Source organism: Dreissena polymorpha, chromosome 8 (genome assembly GCF_020536995.1).
Source record: "Dreissena polymorpha isolate Duluth1 chromosome 8, UMN_Dpol_1.0, whole genome shotgun sequence".
Taxonomy (NCBI): Eukaryota; Metazoa; Mollusca; class Bivalvia; order Myida; family Dreissenidae; genus Dreissena; species Dreissena polymorpha.
Genome location: NC_068362.1, coordinates 26,579,316 through 26,593,622, shown reverse-complemented (window position 1 = coordinate 26,593,622; position 14,307 = coordinate 26,579,316). Strand labels below are relative to the sequence as shown.

The window sequence follows — 14,307 nt, the reverse complement described above, 5'->3', positions numbered from 1 at the left end:
ACTCGTACCTAAGTCAACACGTACCTTAGTCAACTCATACCCGATTTGGTTAACTCGTACTTTAGCCATTTTTCAGATTGGTCAACTCGTACCCTTTTAATTTTGTATTCTTTATGAAAAAAATTGGCGATGGGTGTTTGCATACATTATATGTTTTTATGTTAGTTGCAGGTACAAGTTGATCAAATAAAGTTATATTTTGGCATAGACTAACATAACAGGTTGTCTTTAGGATTAAGTAAGATGATATTAACTAAAATGAAAACAAAAACCGACAGTAACGTTATGATTTATTTTTATTATTAAATTAAAGCAAAGCATAAAACACAACATACATACAAAATACTTATATATTAACAAATTTTGCATCGAATTATGGTTGGTCCAAAACTTGAGTAGTCCATGATTTAATCAATTTATCAACACCTAAAATACTTATTAACACCTACGTGACACGGGTCGTTAATATGGTAATTTACCTAATCTGCACCTTTGTTAAATATTGAATAACACATAACTTGACACGGGTCGTTGATTTCTAGATTGATTTAATCTGCACCTTTGTAAAAATAAAGAAGACGTACCTTTGAATCCATACAAACTAACCAATCAATTAAAACAGATTAAGATTATTGAGAAAAAACAAACGGGATTAATGAGTATATAGATGTTTAAATAAGATTTTATTGGACACATATTACACTTTTCTATCTAACAACATAAACTTGTTTACACAGTTCAACAAACACATTGTTCCATTACTCGGCGTCTGCAACCATAACAGCTGGCTTATACAACGTCGACAACTACGGCACGTGCCAGTTACAGGCACGACAAACACGTCGTTTATACACCTGTGAAAAATAATGAACTTGTCTACTTATTAAAGAAAATCGCAAAAAGCTAGAAAAAAAATCTAGATCTCTATATTCATATCAAAAACATATGAAAAACATATTTCCCATCTTTGATTTATATAAATAATTTTTAGGAGGGTACGTGTTGACTAGTGGGGGTACGTGTTGACCAAACATCGGGTACGAGTTAACCAAATCGGGTACGAGTTGACCGAAGGTACGTATTGACTTAGGTACGAGTTGACTAGCTTTGATTTTTGCTATTAAATTCTACCCAAAACACTGTGGATATTTTTCATATACGGAATATTTCAAATTGTTTGATTGGATGGTCAAACCTACACTAAAAATGGCTCCGATATATAAAGCATAGAATTTTCAGACATTCTTGAAAGAGTACATATCAAGTAATGTTACGATTTGCTCGGTGTAAATAAATATGTAAATGATAGCAGTGTACTAGGATAATTTTTTAGATTACCACTTAAATATATTGGTATAAATTGATAAGTATGACAGAAGATCGATGTCCTAGAAATTGTTATATTATGTTAAAGCGGCGTGACGAACTCGGAAGAACAAATTGGGTTACATCTGTAAAAATATTTTGGGCCGTTATGGATTTTTTATTGATAAGTCAAGAGATCAGAAATGTGGAAATATTCTTAACAACAAAGATTGATTGATTGAAAAACACAAAACTGGCTTGAACCCATGGGAAATTCATCAAGATGTGATACCTAAAAACACTTAAAATCTATATTAAACCCATTTGCTAGATTCCGTTGTTCAAGTAATAAATTAGCCATTGAAACTGGTCGACATTTATGAATTTCAAGAGAACACCGATTATGTAAATATTGTTCTGTTTATTTTAATAATATATGTTTTGAAGAGTTTCATGTATTTTTTGATTGTCCAAACTTGAACCAAGAAAAGCAAATGTTTATCTTTTCATGGTACAATGGTGCACACAATTTCCATTTTTTTAAATATCTTATGCTAATCTGATGATAGAAAACTAAAAGGCATAGCCTTTTTGTAAACGAAATAATGGAAAAGAAAGATGTGGATCAAACTTTATTTACACAATTGATGCATCACAACTCAAAAATAATATGTTGTTACATATATTCCGTATTTTGGGCCGGTGGCCTTTATTTACAATAAAAGTTTTTCTTGTCTTGTTTTGTTAACTAAAGATAGGAAGACGTTTTATTCTCAATAAGTTGAGGTCTTAGCAAGATATTTCAGTTAAACCTTATATATATATAACTAATACAATGAACTTTCCTTTCTTTCGTATGTGTAGGATCTAAATTACATTTTCCTTAACTAGAAAAGTGATTTTAGCGTAATTTCCCGACAGCAAACTAAGCTAGTTTATTGAAAGATCATACATTAAAACATTATACTATGACTTTGCTCTTTGCATGTTGTGTTGGTGGCTTGATTCAAAGTCAAGTTTCTAAATGTAAAAAACATACAAATGATTTTCGCACACAAAAATTGAGATTTGAAGCTTATGGCAATATACATTACACCTGGTGTGCGCTGGTCGAAAGTGATGAGCACTGCCATATTGAACTATGGTGTCCATTTCATAAACCAGAAATTGTGCAATCCACATGAGACCAACAGTCAAGTTATACTAGCATAACTGTAATTAACATGATTAATAATAAAGAATTTTATAATGCAAACACTGATGGAAGTTAGCCCAAGGTGTAAATGGGGACACTACCTTTACTGTAATATTTACCCACGAGAGCGATCGTTTGTGCTTAAAGCAAACATTAGATAGTGCAAATTCCATCAATAATGCGCATGTATATAGTGGTTATAAATTTACATTTCATGTCTAACGTTTTTTCTAATATTGCTGATTTTCCTACGTCTGCAAAACATTATATTTATAGAGATGTTACATGGCTGCATTTATTCCGATATAAATGCTTTTTCGTAAACACACAAACCATATTTTGGAATATATGCATCAAAATAATGGGAGCAGTGGTCTAATGGTAGGACGCTGGCTTAGGGATCGAGAGGTCCCGGGTTCGAATCCCGCCCTGACCACTGGAATTTCCTTGAGCAAGAAATTTATCCCACATATGCTCCTCTCTACCCAGGTGTATAAATGGGTACCTGTGAGGGAAATAAGCCAATGTGCCGTGGCTGCATACTGCGCCAAGATGTTAACGGACGACTTATGACCCAGTGATCAGGGAACAAATGTAAAGCGCCTTTGAACGCACATCTCGAGTATGAAAAGGGCGCTATATAAATGTGGTATATAAAAAAAAAATATTAGTCGAATGAGCAATTGCTTTCGTTTCGGTCGGTATACGAATGTAACGGCATTGTGAATTTAGATTTAAATTTATTTACCTATTGCTTCAACCATTTGTTTTGAGCTTTGAATCTTATGCATATATATCCAAGCAATATATCGGGGCTGTGTACAATATGGATAACAGCACCCTTCTGATATATGTTCCGAACATCTGCAATTTTACAGCTACCAGTAAATGTTAACCATTATTAATAAGTAAGTGAAAGATTTGTCTGACGAGTTTATCGTTTTGATTGACGATGATAATTTACATTTTACGCTTTCCATTTAAAATTGTTTTTCGAATACGTCAATTAAATAAGGTACCCCGGTACTAACGGTGTTGAGAGATATATACACGGTTTTAAGATAGGTTGTGTGTAAACGTTCAATTAATTCAATTGAAGCAAAATCTAACCTTTGTATGGTTAACATTCTTGTAATCGTCTCAAATCAATTGATTTACTAGCTGAAAAAAAGGATAATAACCAGTAGATTTAACATTTTCGTATATACGATATTACATGTGTTCAAGTATTTATTTAAAAAGTCCTCGAATACGAACTTCAACAAAACGACATGTTTGACTTATTTATTGAGCCCGACATAATGATTTATGTAAGTGATAAACACTTTGTGCCTATATGTTCATGAAACATACACTTTAGATGGGAATTTAATGGAGTACGGCAACGCGTCAATGCCTATCTTAAAATATTCACGAAAGTACCGGTAATCTGTCAAGTAAAATGGGTACTGATGCTATTTTAGTCTGTCATAAATTGTCATAGAAATGACGTTTATCTAATAATTATTTCAAATAACGGAACGTACATAAGTTTACAGAAAAATATATTGAGTTATTGTATGACTTAGACAACATCTTGTATGATTTTAGAAACCACTGATTGGAAGGTTAAATGGCACTGGATACTCGTTGGGATGAAAGCGAAGTCAAAGAGATTGCATCACATTTACATGATGGCAGATTGGTTGAACTTAGCACATCCTTTCTTATGCAGTTAAAAAAATGTTCCGACCTTACTGACAAGGGCGGTGGGTTCGGTAAAATATATGTTTGTAAGTTCACTCCCAACATCTATTTTATAATAAAACAACAGCCGAATTACTATAACGACTTTACCTTGTGGTGTGAAACATCACTTTTATATGTTTTTACTTGTCACAAAAATGTATTCTTCATTCTCAATTAAAAATTATAATTTGTGTTTTCCGGGTTTTGCTAGACGAAGTAACCTTTGCATTACATTTGCAAATATGCTCTTGTTTTCTTTCATTTAAGCTCGCGAATCAATCCCTGGATTCAAACAACGTCTAGTCTTAAAGGAGATTGGAGGAGACCAAGGGAACAACAAATCTCAGTCTCAACTTTTAAGTTCAGTTAAAAATGTGAGTACTAGTGTATGGGTTATGTATAATATTAGTTTGTCTCGAATGTAAGCAACATGCATATCCGCAAGGCTATAATTGTACATGTTTTGTGTAGACGTTATGCATTTTCGTTCGTTTGACTGAAACACATTTATTTACATCGGCGTTTTTTTAGGAGAAGCTGGCATCACGCGTGAGACATTTTGCTATTGTTCCACTGCTAGCATACCACGACGACATTTCGATTGGGTAAGCGTATTTACATTGAAACCATTTAATCGAGAGAGCATTGTAACAGTTCATAGATGCGAACGACGCTCGATTGCGCTTCTAATGCAAAATTCGTGACTTTGATGACATGGTTAAACATTTCATCTCATCAAGAATCTAATACAATCCAGTGAAAGTTTAATCAATTCATACGGGCCCGTATGCTTCATACGTTTGGTGCGTGTCTTTACATGCTTGATTAACTAATGACAAAAATGTGTTTTACTATTTAAATATTTATTTTTCGATCAGAATGGCTTTCGAGAAAAATGACATTATATCGATCATGATATTTTAATTTGTACGTGCCGCTCGAGAAAACCACACACGCACTTAGTCCAGAAGCGTCACAAATGAATGATTTTAATTCAGCTCGGTTAACATTACATGTAACACATGAAAGTTATACCTCCCAGGCGATTTTTGAGAAATTAGAATTCTTACAATGCACTACTGTAACTTTATCAACATCACCCCACCACCAAAATAAACAACAACAACTACTACTAATATTACCACTATTACTACTACTACTACTATTACTACTAACATTACTACTACCAATACTACTGATACTGCTACTGCTGCTGCTACAACTTCAACTACATAACTACTAGTACTACAAGTACTACTAGTACTACTACTACTACTACTACCACTAAGATTACGACAACTGCTGCCACTGCTACTACTGATTCTGCTGCTACTTTTACGGGTACCCTTCTGGCACTGCTACTACTACTACAACTACTACTACTACTACTACTTCTACTACTTCTTCTTCTACTACTACTACTCTCCTATTACTACCACTACTACTGCTGCTACTACTACTAACTACTGCAACTGCGTCTGCTTCTACTAATTCTATTAATACTACTACTTGTACTACTAGTTCTTCTAGCACTACTATTACTTCTACTACTTCTACGACTGCTACTGCCACTGCTGCTGGTTCTGCAGCTGCTCCTGCTGCAGCTGCGTCTACTACTAGTACTACACGTTTTACTGATGCTACAGCTACTGCTGCTTCTACTAATACTACAACTTCTATTACTATTACTACTACTACTTCTACTACTGCTACTTCTACTACTACTACTATTACTACTACTACTACTGCTACTTCTACTACTACTACTACGACTTCTACTACTACTACTACTTCTACTACTACTACTACGACTACGACGACTACTACTACTACTACTACTACTACTACTTCTACTACTACTACTACTACTACTACTACTACTACTACTACTACTACTACTACTACTACTTCTACTACTACTACTACTACTACTACAACTACTACTACTACTCCGTCTACATCTACTACTTCTACTACTACTACTACTACTATAACTACCACTACTACTACTACTTCTACTACTACTACTACAACTTCTTCTACTTCTACTACTACTACTACTACTACTACTACTACTACTACTAAGTGCTACAACTGCTGCTATTACTACTTTTACTACTAGTACACCTGTTACTTCTACTACTTCATCTACTACAACTGCAACTTCTGCTACTACTTATACTACTGCTGCTGCTGTTGTTGCTGCTGCTGCTGCTGCTACTACTACTGCTAAAAACCAATACATGTTCATTTATCCTGCATCATACTCAGTAAACATGTGGCTTTCAGAAAAAACATCCCCCGTACATTGGGGAGCAAAGACCTTATAAGCTAGCGTCACATTTTCTATTACTATTAATTCACATATCTCCTTCATAACACATTTTTATCAATGTGTATAAACAGTTATTATGTTGTATCATTTGCGATAAATTATTCGGCTACATTTCAGGAAATATTACTTGATTTCACCGTATTTTGAAAACAAAGACTTGTTCGATGCAATACAATCTGACAATGGAGACACGATTCTTCTTAACTGGATAACAAGGCTGAAAGTGATTTACCAGATAGCCTGTGCAATCGACTATATGCATACACCGAACTCTTTCCGGTATGTCTACCCTTTAAGTATTTTAAAACAGTGATCAAAATTACGGTCGTTTAAGCAGACGCCGTTCCTTGTACCGAATGTTAAACATTATTCCGCTGGCTAAAATACGGTTGATGCCGTTCTTGAGTAGAGGCAGCGTTCCCGAATAGCGTACCGTGACCAGTAGTTGTTTGAAATAGTCTTTCGAACTAAATGTTTCATTTTTAGCTCGACTATTATAAATGAAATATATATAGTGGAGCTATCCTACTCACCCCGTCGTCGGCGTTCCCGTGCGCGTGAGCGTTGGAATGTTAAAGTTTGCGTACCACCTCAAATCTTTTATATTTCCCTTTACATATTGCTTTTATATTTGGCATACTTCTTTACCAACATGACCCCAATCTATAAACAAGAGCAGACAACTGTATCAAGCATTTTGTAAGAATTATGGCCCCTTTTTCCACTTAGAATATGCATATTATTGATAAATAGATGTCCAAGTTTGCGTACCACCTCAAATATTTTCTATGTACCTTGTAATATAGCTTTTATATTTTGCATACTTTTTTTCCAACATTACCTCAATATATAAACAAGAGCAGACAACTGTATCAAGCATTTTGTAAAAATTATGTTCTCTTTTTATACTTGAACATTTGGTTAAGTTTTGTGTTTGGATCCACTTTACTCCTAAAGTATCATAGCTATTGCTTTCAAACTTGGAAAACTCGCTAAATATCATAAGGGGTCTGTACAGGGCAAGTTGCATAGATCTGGTTGGCATTTTAACGGAATTATGGTCTTTTTTGTCTTAGTAACTTTGAATATTTTGTTACATTTTGTGTTTACATCGACTTTACTTCTGAAGTATCAAGGCTATTGCTTTCAAACTTCAAATACTTTCTTAATATCATAAGGGTACTGTACCTGGCGAGTTGAATTTGACATTGACCTTTGAATGACCTTGACTCTCGAGGTCAAATTAATAAATTTTGCTTAAAAGCCAAAACTTCTTTACTTATGATCAGATTTGATTCATACTTTGACAAAACAACACTTACCTGACATACCACAATGGACTCCACCCATTAATATTTTTTTCATTTTTGTTCTTATTTTTGTAAGACCATCTAATAAATGACCACACCCCCACATTATTCTCCCCTCTCCACCCCCCAACCAAAAAGACATTTTTTTAATATGGTAAAAAAAACGCACAATTATTTATTTATGTTATTTTTGAAGGACCGTCCAACCATCACACCCAAGCTATAATTGCTTTCAAACTTGAAATAAAATCTAATTTGTTTGTTTTATGTCTTTACAAATTGTCAATAGATTGTGGAAAATATACCTGAACTCAGAATCGTCTATAAAGTACAACTTCTTTAAAACATAAGCGATCAATATGTTTCAATTATGGTCCTCTTCCACTTATAATATGACTATATTACCTTGACCTTATTGAATATGAACAATATCCCCATGATGGCTTTTGTTATACTGTCAAGCACTCGAATAGTCGAGCGCGCTGTCTTCTGACAGCTCTTGTTTATTAATAATTTCTGATCTTATATGTGCGTCCAAAACTGCATAGAAATACTCATGTTTTGCAATTGTGGTTATTCTAACAGGGGGACCATTCTGCATTTGGACATCAAGTCAAAAAATATCGTTCTTGACAAAAAGTACAACGCTCGATTGATAGATTTTGGCTTATCGAGAGAGTCCATGGCAGGAGGAAAAATTACGACAGCGCATTTCTCAGGAACGGAATTATACCGACCAATAGGTTGTTACAAACCGAGCCCCCTACTGGATTATTATGCTTTCGGCGTTGGTAAGATTTAAGTTAATATTGGCATAACACAGTAATAATGTTTGTACAAATAAATATACCGTACTTAAGAGTGATGTACGGCATGTCAAACGTTGTAACAGTTTTATAATTAAATGTTTTCATATTCGAGCACATGTGTCTGTCCCTTTTTCTATGAAATATTGAAATTTACCCTCCATAACCCACGGATGTTACTTATATCCACACCTCTGTGTAAGACCGCATTTTGTGATAGAGCGCCAAGCAAAATCGTTCGCATCTTGTTATAGATGCGAGCGGAATAAACGGAACGTGTTCTCAACACTCGTCAACTTAACTACTTAAATATCAAAAATTGATATCCTCTGAAATGTTACTATATTCAATTTCTTGAATATCGATATAAACATATGATAACAGTTGCTTTTCATATTGTATTTGTTTTATACTAAAAGTATAATTATCGGTGAACATTTAAAGTAATAATGTCTAGTACTTAAAATTTATATAAAGGTCTCTTAAATGTTAGTGCTTCTTTTTAACGATATGGATACCCTGAAACACGAGACCTTCAATACAACCCCACTCAATAACACACTTCATCTGCAGGTTTATTAACCTTTGCTTTATCGCAATTCTGAGAAAAGTCGCTGAGGCCGTTTTATCGATAGATCCTTACTTTTACGCCATGAGGTTAAACGATTAATGATTTCAGTAATATTCTAGTAGCAAATTAAATGTCCGGGTAGACAAATCAATCAAGAAACGACGCTACGGTGTTAACAAAGCGGTGTTATGAATGAGCGATAAGGATCTTTGTGTTGTCAAGTGCGGACATGTACTTCGAAAGTGATCGAATGTCCCGCTAAATATTTCTTAGAACGATACTGATTGTTGAGGATCTACTTGATGTCACTTGTGATAAGAGGCACTACATCAACGTTTTAAATTAAAACGTGTCCCTGCGATTTGGGATCAGCTGGAAGCGAGCGCAGGTTCCAATGCCCTCCTCTTAAACTGTTCGATTGGGCATTGATGTCAGTTTTACCATTCTGATCAGTATACGGACACCACACATACAAAATATGAATTTTAAGATCAGTTTTTTTGCGGGCGGGGGTAGAGTGCATACCCTCTCATCCTTTCCCGTATAAATAATTGTCTGTATTATCTCAACCTAACATCGTAATTCTTGCAATTTTAGATAGTTTGTTTTGGAACCTCCGAGCCTCGATGCGAGATTTCGAGATAACGATACTAGATCGCAACCTTAATGAGTAATGTATAACGCGATCTCGCATCGTATTTGCACGATATCTGTAAATCAATGTTAGAGATTGCACGATTGTGATATTTATTTGCCTCTCGCGCCGTCCGGTTTATGATAACAAACATTTGTTTTCGGTAAACTTTATCAACAGACACTAAATATCATCATGATTTGTGCGTAAAACAAAATGTTTGTGATGTAACAATTATTATATTGTCGACTTTTTTAATTATCTTAAATCTAGGACAAAATATTGTTTACTATACATGTGTGCAATTACTTAGCGTTTTGACAGTTAATGATAAATATGTTGAAACTGATAAATACGTCATTACTAAAACACTATGTTTATACTCCTCGCGCGAATCGTGTGTTGTTTTTGTGTGTATCGTGTCTAAACGGCGATGTCCCCGGGTAATATTAACATAGATTTCAAACGGGCATAATCTCACTGAAAGCTATCTCTTTAAAAAGAAATATTTTTATTATTATGCCCCCCTTCGAAGAAGAGGGGGTATATTGCTTTGCTCATGTCTTTAGGTCGGTCGGTACGTCCGTCCACCAGGTGTCGGTACGTCCGTCCACCAGGTGGTTTCCGGATGATAACTCAAGAACGCTTGGGCCTAGGATCATGAAACTTCATAGGTACAATGATCATGACTCGCAGATGACCCCTATTGATTTTGAGGTCACTAGGTCAAAGGTCAAGGTCACGGTGACTCGAAATAGTAAAATGGTTTTTGAATGATAATTCAACTTATGCATACGCGGCCAACAGGGCACACTCTGAACAATATTACTGAAGCAACTGGTCTGTAATCCTAAATCTATAATTATCAGTCCAATGAAACATCATCCGTTTAGTAAAATACAGTGGATCAGTAAAAATATTATCAGAATATGAGATTTTTTGTATATTTTGTATATTAAATATTGTGTTAATGTTTAATTTTGTTGATTAATATAAATATAAGCAGGACAGGGGAGGTAATACACTACAGGGGAAACAAATGCAATAAGTTAAAATGTATTGTTACAGATTTGCCTCCCTTGTAATATATTTAAATTTTACCAAATGTAAGGCTAACAGCATTTTTGTAATGCATACTACTACTACTACTACTACTACTACTACTACTACTACTACTACTGCTGCTGCTGCTGCTGCTGCTACTACTACTACTACTTCTACTACTACTACTACTACTACTACTACAACTACTACTACTACTTCTACTACTACTACTTCTACTGCTACTACTACTACTACTACTACTACTACTACTACTACTACTACTACTACTACTACTACTACTACTACTACTACTACTACTACTACTACTTTTACTACTTCTACTACTACTCTACTACTACTACTACTACTACTACTACTACTACTACTACTACTACTACTACCTACTACTACTACTACTACTACTACTACTACTACTACAACTACTACTACTACTACTACTTCTACTACTACTACTACTACTACTACTACCACTTCTACTACTACTACTACTATTTCTTCTGCTACCACCACCTACTACTACTACTACTCTATTATTACTACTACTACTACTACTACTACTACTACTACTACTACTACTACTACTACTACTCTTACTACTACTACTACTACTACTACTACTACTACTACTACTACTGCTACCTACTACTACTACAACAACTACTACTACTACTACTACTACTACTTCTACTACTACTCTACTACTACTACTACTACTACTACTACTACTACTACTACTACTACTACTACTACTTAATTTCGTGCATAGTTTCACAACAGAAATTTGTATCAAATGTCATGCCCTTGTATTGAGATCGATTGTAATTTTTGATAACAAAGTATAACACATCGATTGGCCCTAACAGAACAACATTACAGAGCGATACAAATACATTGACCTCGTTTGAAAAATATCCCATAATGAAAAAAATTGACACAAAATTCAGAATTTCACAAAATACATAATGAAATATAACACACGTATATGATCGTTTAGAAACAAACCTGGTTCTTACTGAATAAACATGGCATTTTTCAATATTTATATTTATTTTAATAACCGTATGTTAATATACAATATAAATATATATTTTTCAATACTAATAAATAATTTTGCCGCATACCTATATTAATTTTTATATGGATATACATATGCCTTTATTTAACATATATACTGCATACATATGGAAATATTGAAATTTGCAACGTTTAACGCGCCATAGTAATTGCACCTGGAATAAATGTCCAAACATCGGTATAAATAGCTATGTTTTTATATTTAGTTTCCAACGCGGCGATCCAGCTCACATCTATTTATTTTCAATGTTGTGCTGTATGCACTGTCTTGATTAATGTAGACAATGTGTCACTTTCTTTTTTATCTGTTTAAATGATTTTATTCATTTCATTGATATATTAATCTACCATATGTAATGTGTTTCACTATATAATAACATTCATTACACAATTTGCATTAATATCATACATCCTTCAACCTTTTTCCTTTTTTACTTTACTTAAATAATCTTTATGTACAACACAATAATACGTGCGTCTTGAACAAAGAAAGATTTAAATTAACCACAACAATTTAACTATGGTCACAAGTTCAAACAAGATAAAAACCAATTATGTATCATTTGCTAGTGTTGGTAAATAACACAGTTTGGATTTACAATAAGAGTGCAGTTTACAAAACAATCAATTTAAATTTATGATTAATATGCAAACTACATAGTAAGCGTTTATCAAGTAAAAATACTTTGCACATTTCATATATAATGAGAGTTAAAGATAAAACTCAATTATGTATTATTTGCTAGTGTTGTTAAATAACATAGTTTGGATTTACAATAAGAGTGCAGATTACAAAACAATCAATTTAAATTTATGATAAATTTACTCGATTCATTTGATATGGTTGCAGTAATATATAAAGCTTATCTTAGGCTAGCCTTAAATCCCTGAATATTTGGAACATCTTCTTTTCTTTTGCATTCAAAAATGTACTTTTTAACTTCCATAAAAATAATAAATCAGTTGTCATTTTCATGTGTATCTCCAAGAAGGAACATTTTGCAGTTTATTACTATTTTTATATTTGCGGTTTTAAGCTATCAGAGATATCTTTCATAAGTATTTTTACTATGTTACAATTTTAAACACTTGTCCATGAATTATTTTCAATTGTATGGAATCATCTGCAAACTTTCATTCTACTTTGTTTGGCATGTGGGAATTCCAGAGTTCCATTTTAACATATTGTATAGTAACTTATTACATAAATTCAGAATGAGGTTTTATATAGGTCGACACAATGGGATATGAATGTTCTTTATTCTCTAAATTTTACATTTTGAACTGAGGCCATGAATGTGGAAAGAACTCTGTTTATACCTTCATAATGTAAAACAATTACTGGTTTATTCATTTTGAATTGTAGTTCTTGCAGTGACAAAATCTGCCCACCGTCTTTTATAATATCTTTAAAGGGCCGTCCAACAGATAAAGCGTCGTGCGACGCGAAACGATATTTTGGAAACTACGAGGATTGCTTATATAGCTAAAAAATACATCCGCTTTAGTCATGAGCGTGGATGGTCGAGTGGTCTAGGCGTGAAACTTTTTACTCCAGGACTCCAGGGGTCAGTGGTTCGAGTCCTGTTGAGGGTTATTTTATTTTATTTTTTAAAATTGATTTCTTGTTTTTTACTGAAGATGTTTAGTTCAAATGTTTAAATTTATCAATATAAAGCATTTAAGGCATTTAATGACAAGCTTCAATACATGCCAAAATCTGTTGGACGGCCCCTTTAACATACTGAATGTCATTATCATACTAATACTTCCAAAAAATCTAGTTATTGTTGATTAATAAAATGTTATTGAAAAAACAAAGGCATATTTTTGTAAAAATCTTAACAAAGTCAGAATATATGGTTAAAACATCTATTCAAAATGTGTTGGTTATTTTTTACAGCTGAAGTGGCATATATTCTGCCTGTATTATATAGTATGTAAGAATCAAATAACTTTCTAGCTAAGGATGTTAATTTGTTTCGGCTTTGAATAACTTTTCTTATCCATGATAATTTTAAACTTTTAATAAATGCATTAATGTCCGCAATTTTTTGTCCCCCTTCATCAAAATAAATCTTACGACTTTTGCTTTGATTTTTGAAGGCCCTTGCCACATTAATTTGAAAATTGTATCATTTAAAACCTTACAAATAACCTCTCCGGGTTGTGGCAAAGAAACAAACAAGTGAATAAACAATGAAAGTATCAAGGTTTTAACAACAGTTATCCTTCCTAAGGGAGTTAGATCTCTTCTGTTCCAATGTGAAATGATATTTTCTTA

The 14,307-nt window shown here is 33.6% G+C and overlaps 2 protein-coding genes across 8 annotated transcripts in view; one reads left to right on the top strand and one right to left on the bottom strand.

Annotated features, from left to right (window-relative positions):
* Positions 1 to 14,307, bottom strand: part of LOC127841074 (uncharacterized) — a 237,330-nt gene that overhangs the window by 85,019 nt on the left and 138,004 nt on the right. The window lies entirely within an intron of this gene.
* LOC127841071 (uncharacterized) overlaps positions 1 to 14,307 on the top strand; it is a 70,350-nt gene that overhangs the window by 3,850 nt on the left and 52,193 nt on the right. For 3 of the 4 annotated variants that reach the window (XM_052369612.1, XM_052369613.1, XM_052369610.1), the window contains exons 2-6: positions 4,091 to 4,272; positions 4,496 to 4,602; positions 4,760 to 4,833; positions 6,681 to 6,842; positions 8,459 to 8,664. In XM_052369612.1, the coding sequence (XP_052225572.1) occupies positions 4,113 to 4,272; positions 4,496 to 4,602; positions 4,760 to 4,833; positions 6,681 to 6,842; positions 8,459 to 8,664 (709 nt within the window). In that variant the 5' untranslated portion in view covers positions 4,091 to 4,112. Of the gene's footprint in view, positions 1 to 991; positions 1,075 to 4,090; positions 4,273 to 4,495; positions 4,603 to 4,759; positions 4,834 to 6,680; positions 6,843 to 8,458; positions 8,665 to 14,307 lie in introns of all 4 variants that reach the window. The other variant, XM_052369611.1, reaches the window with a different exon arrangement.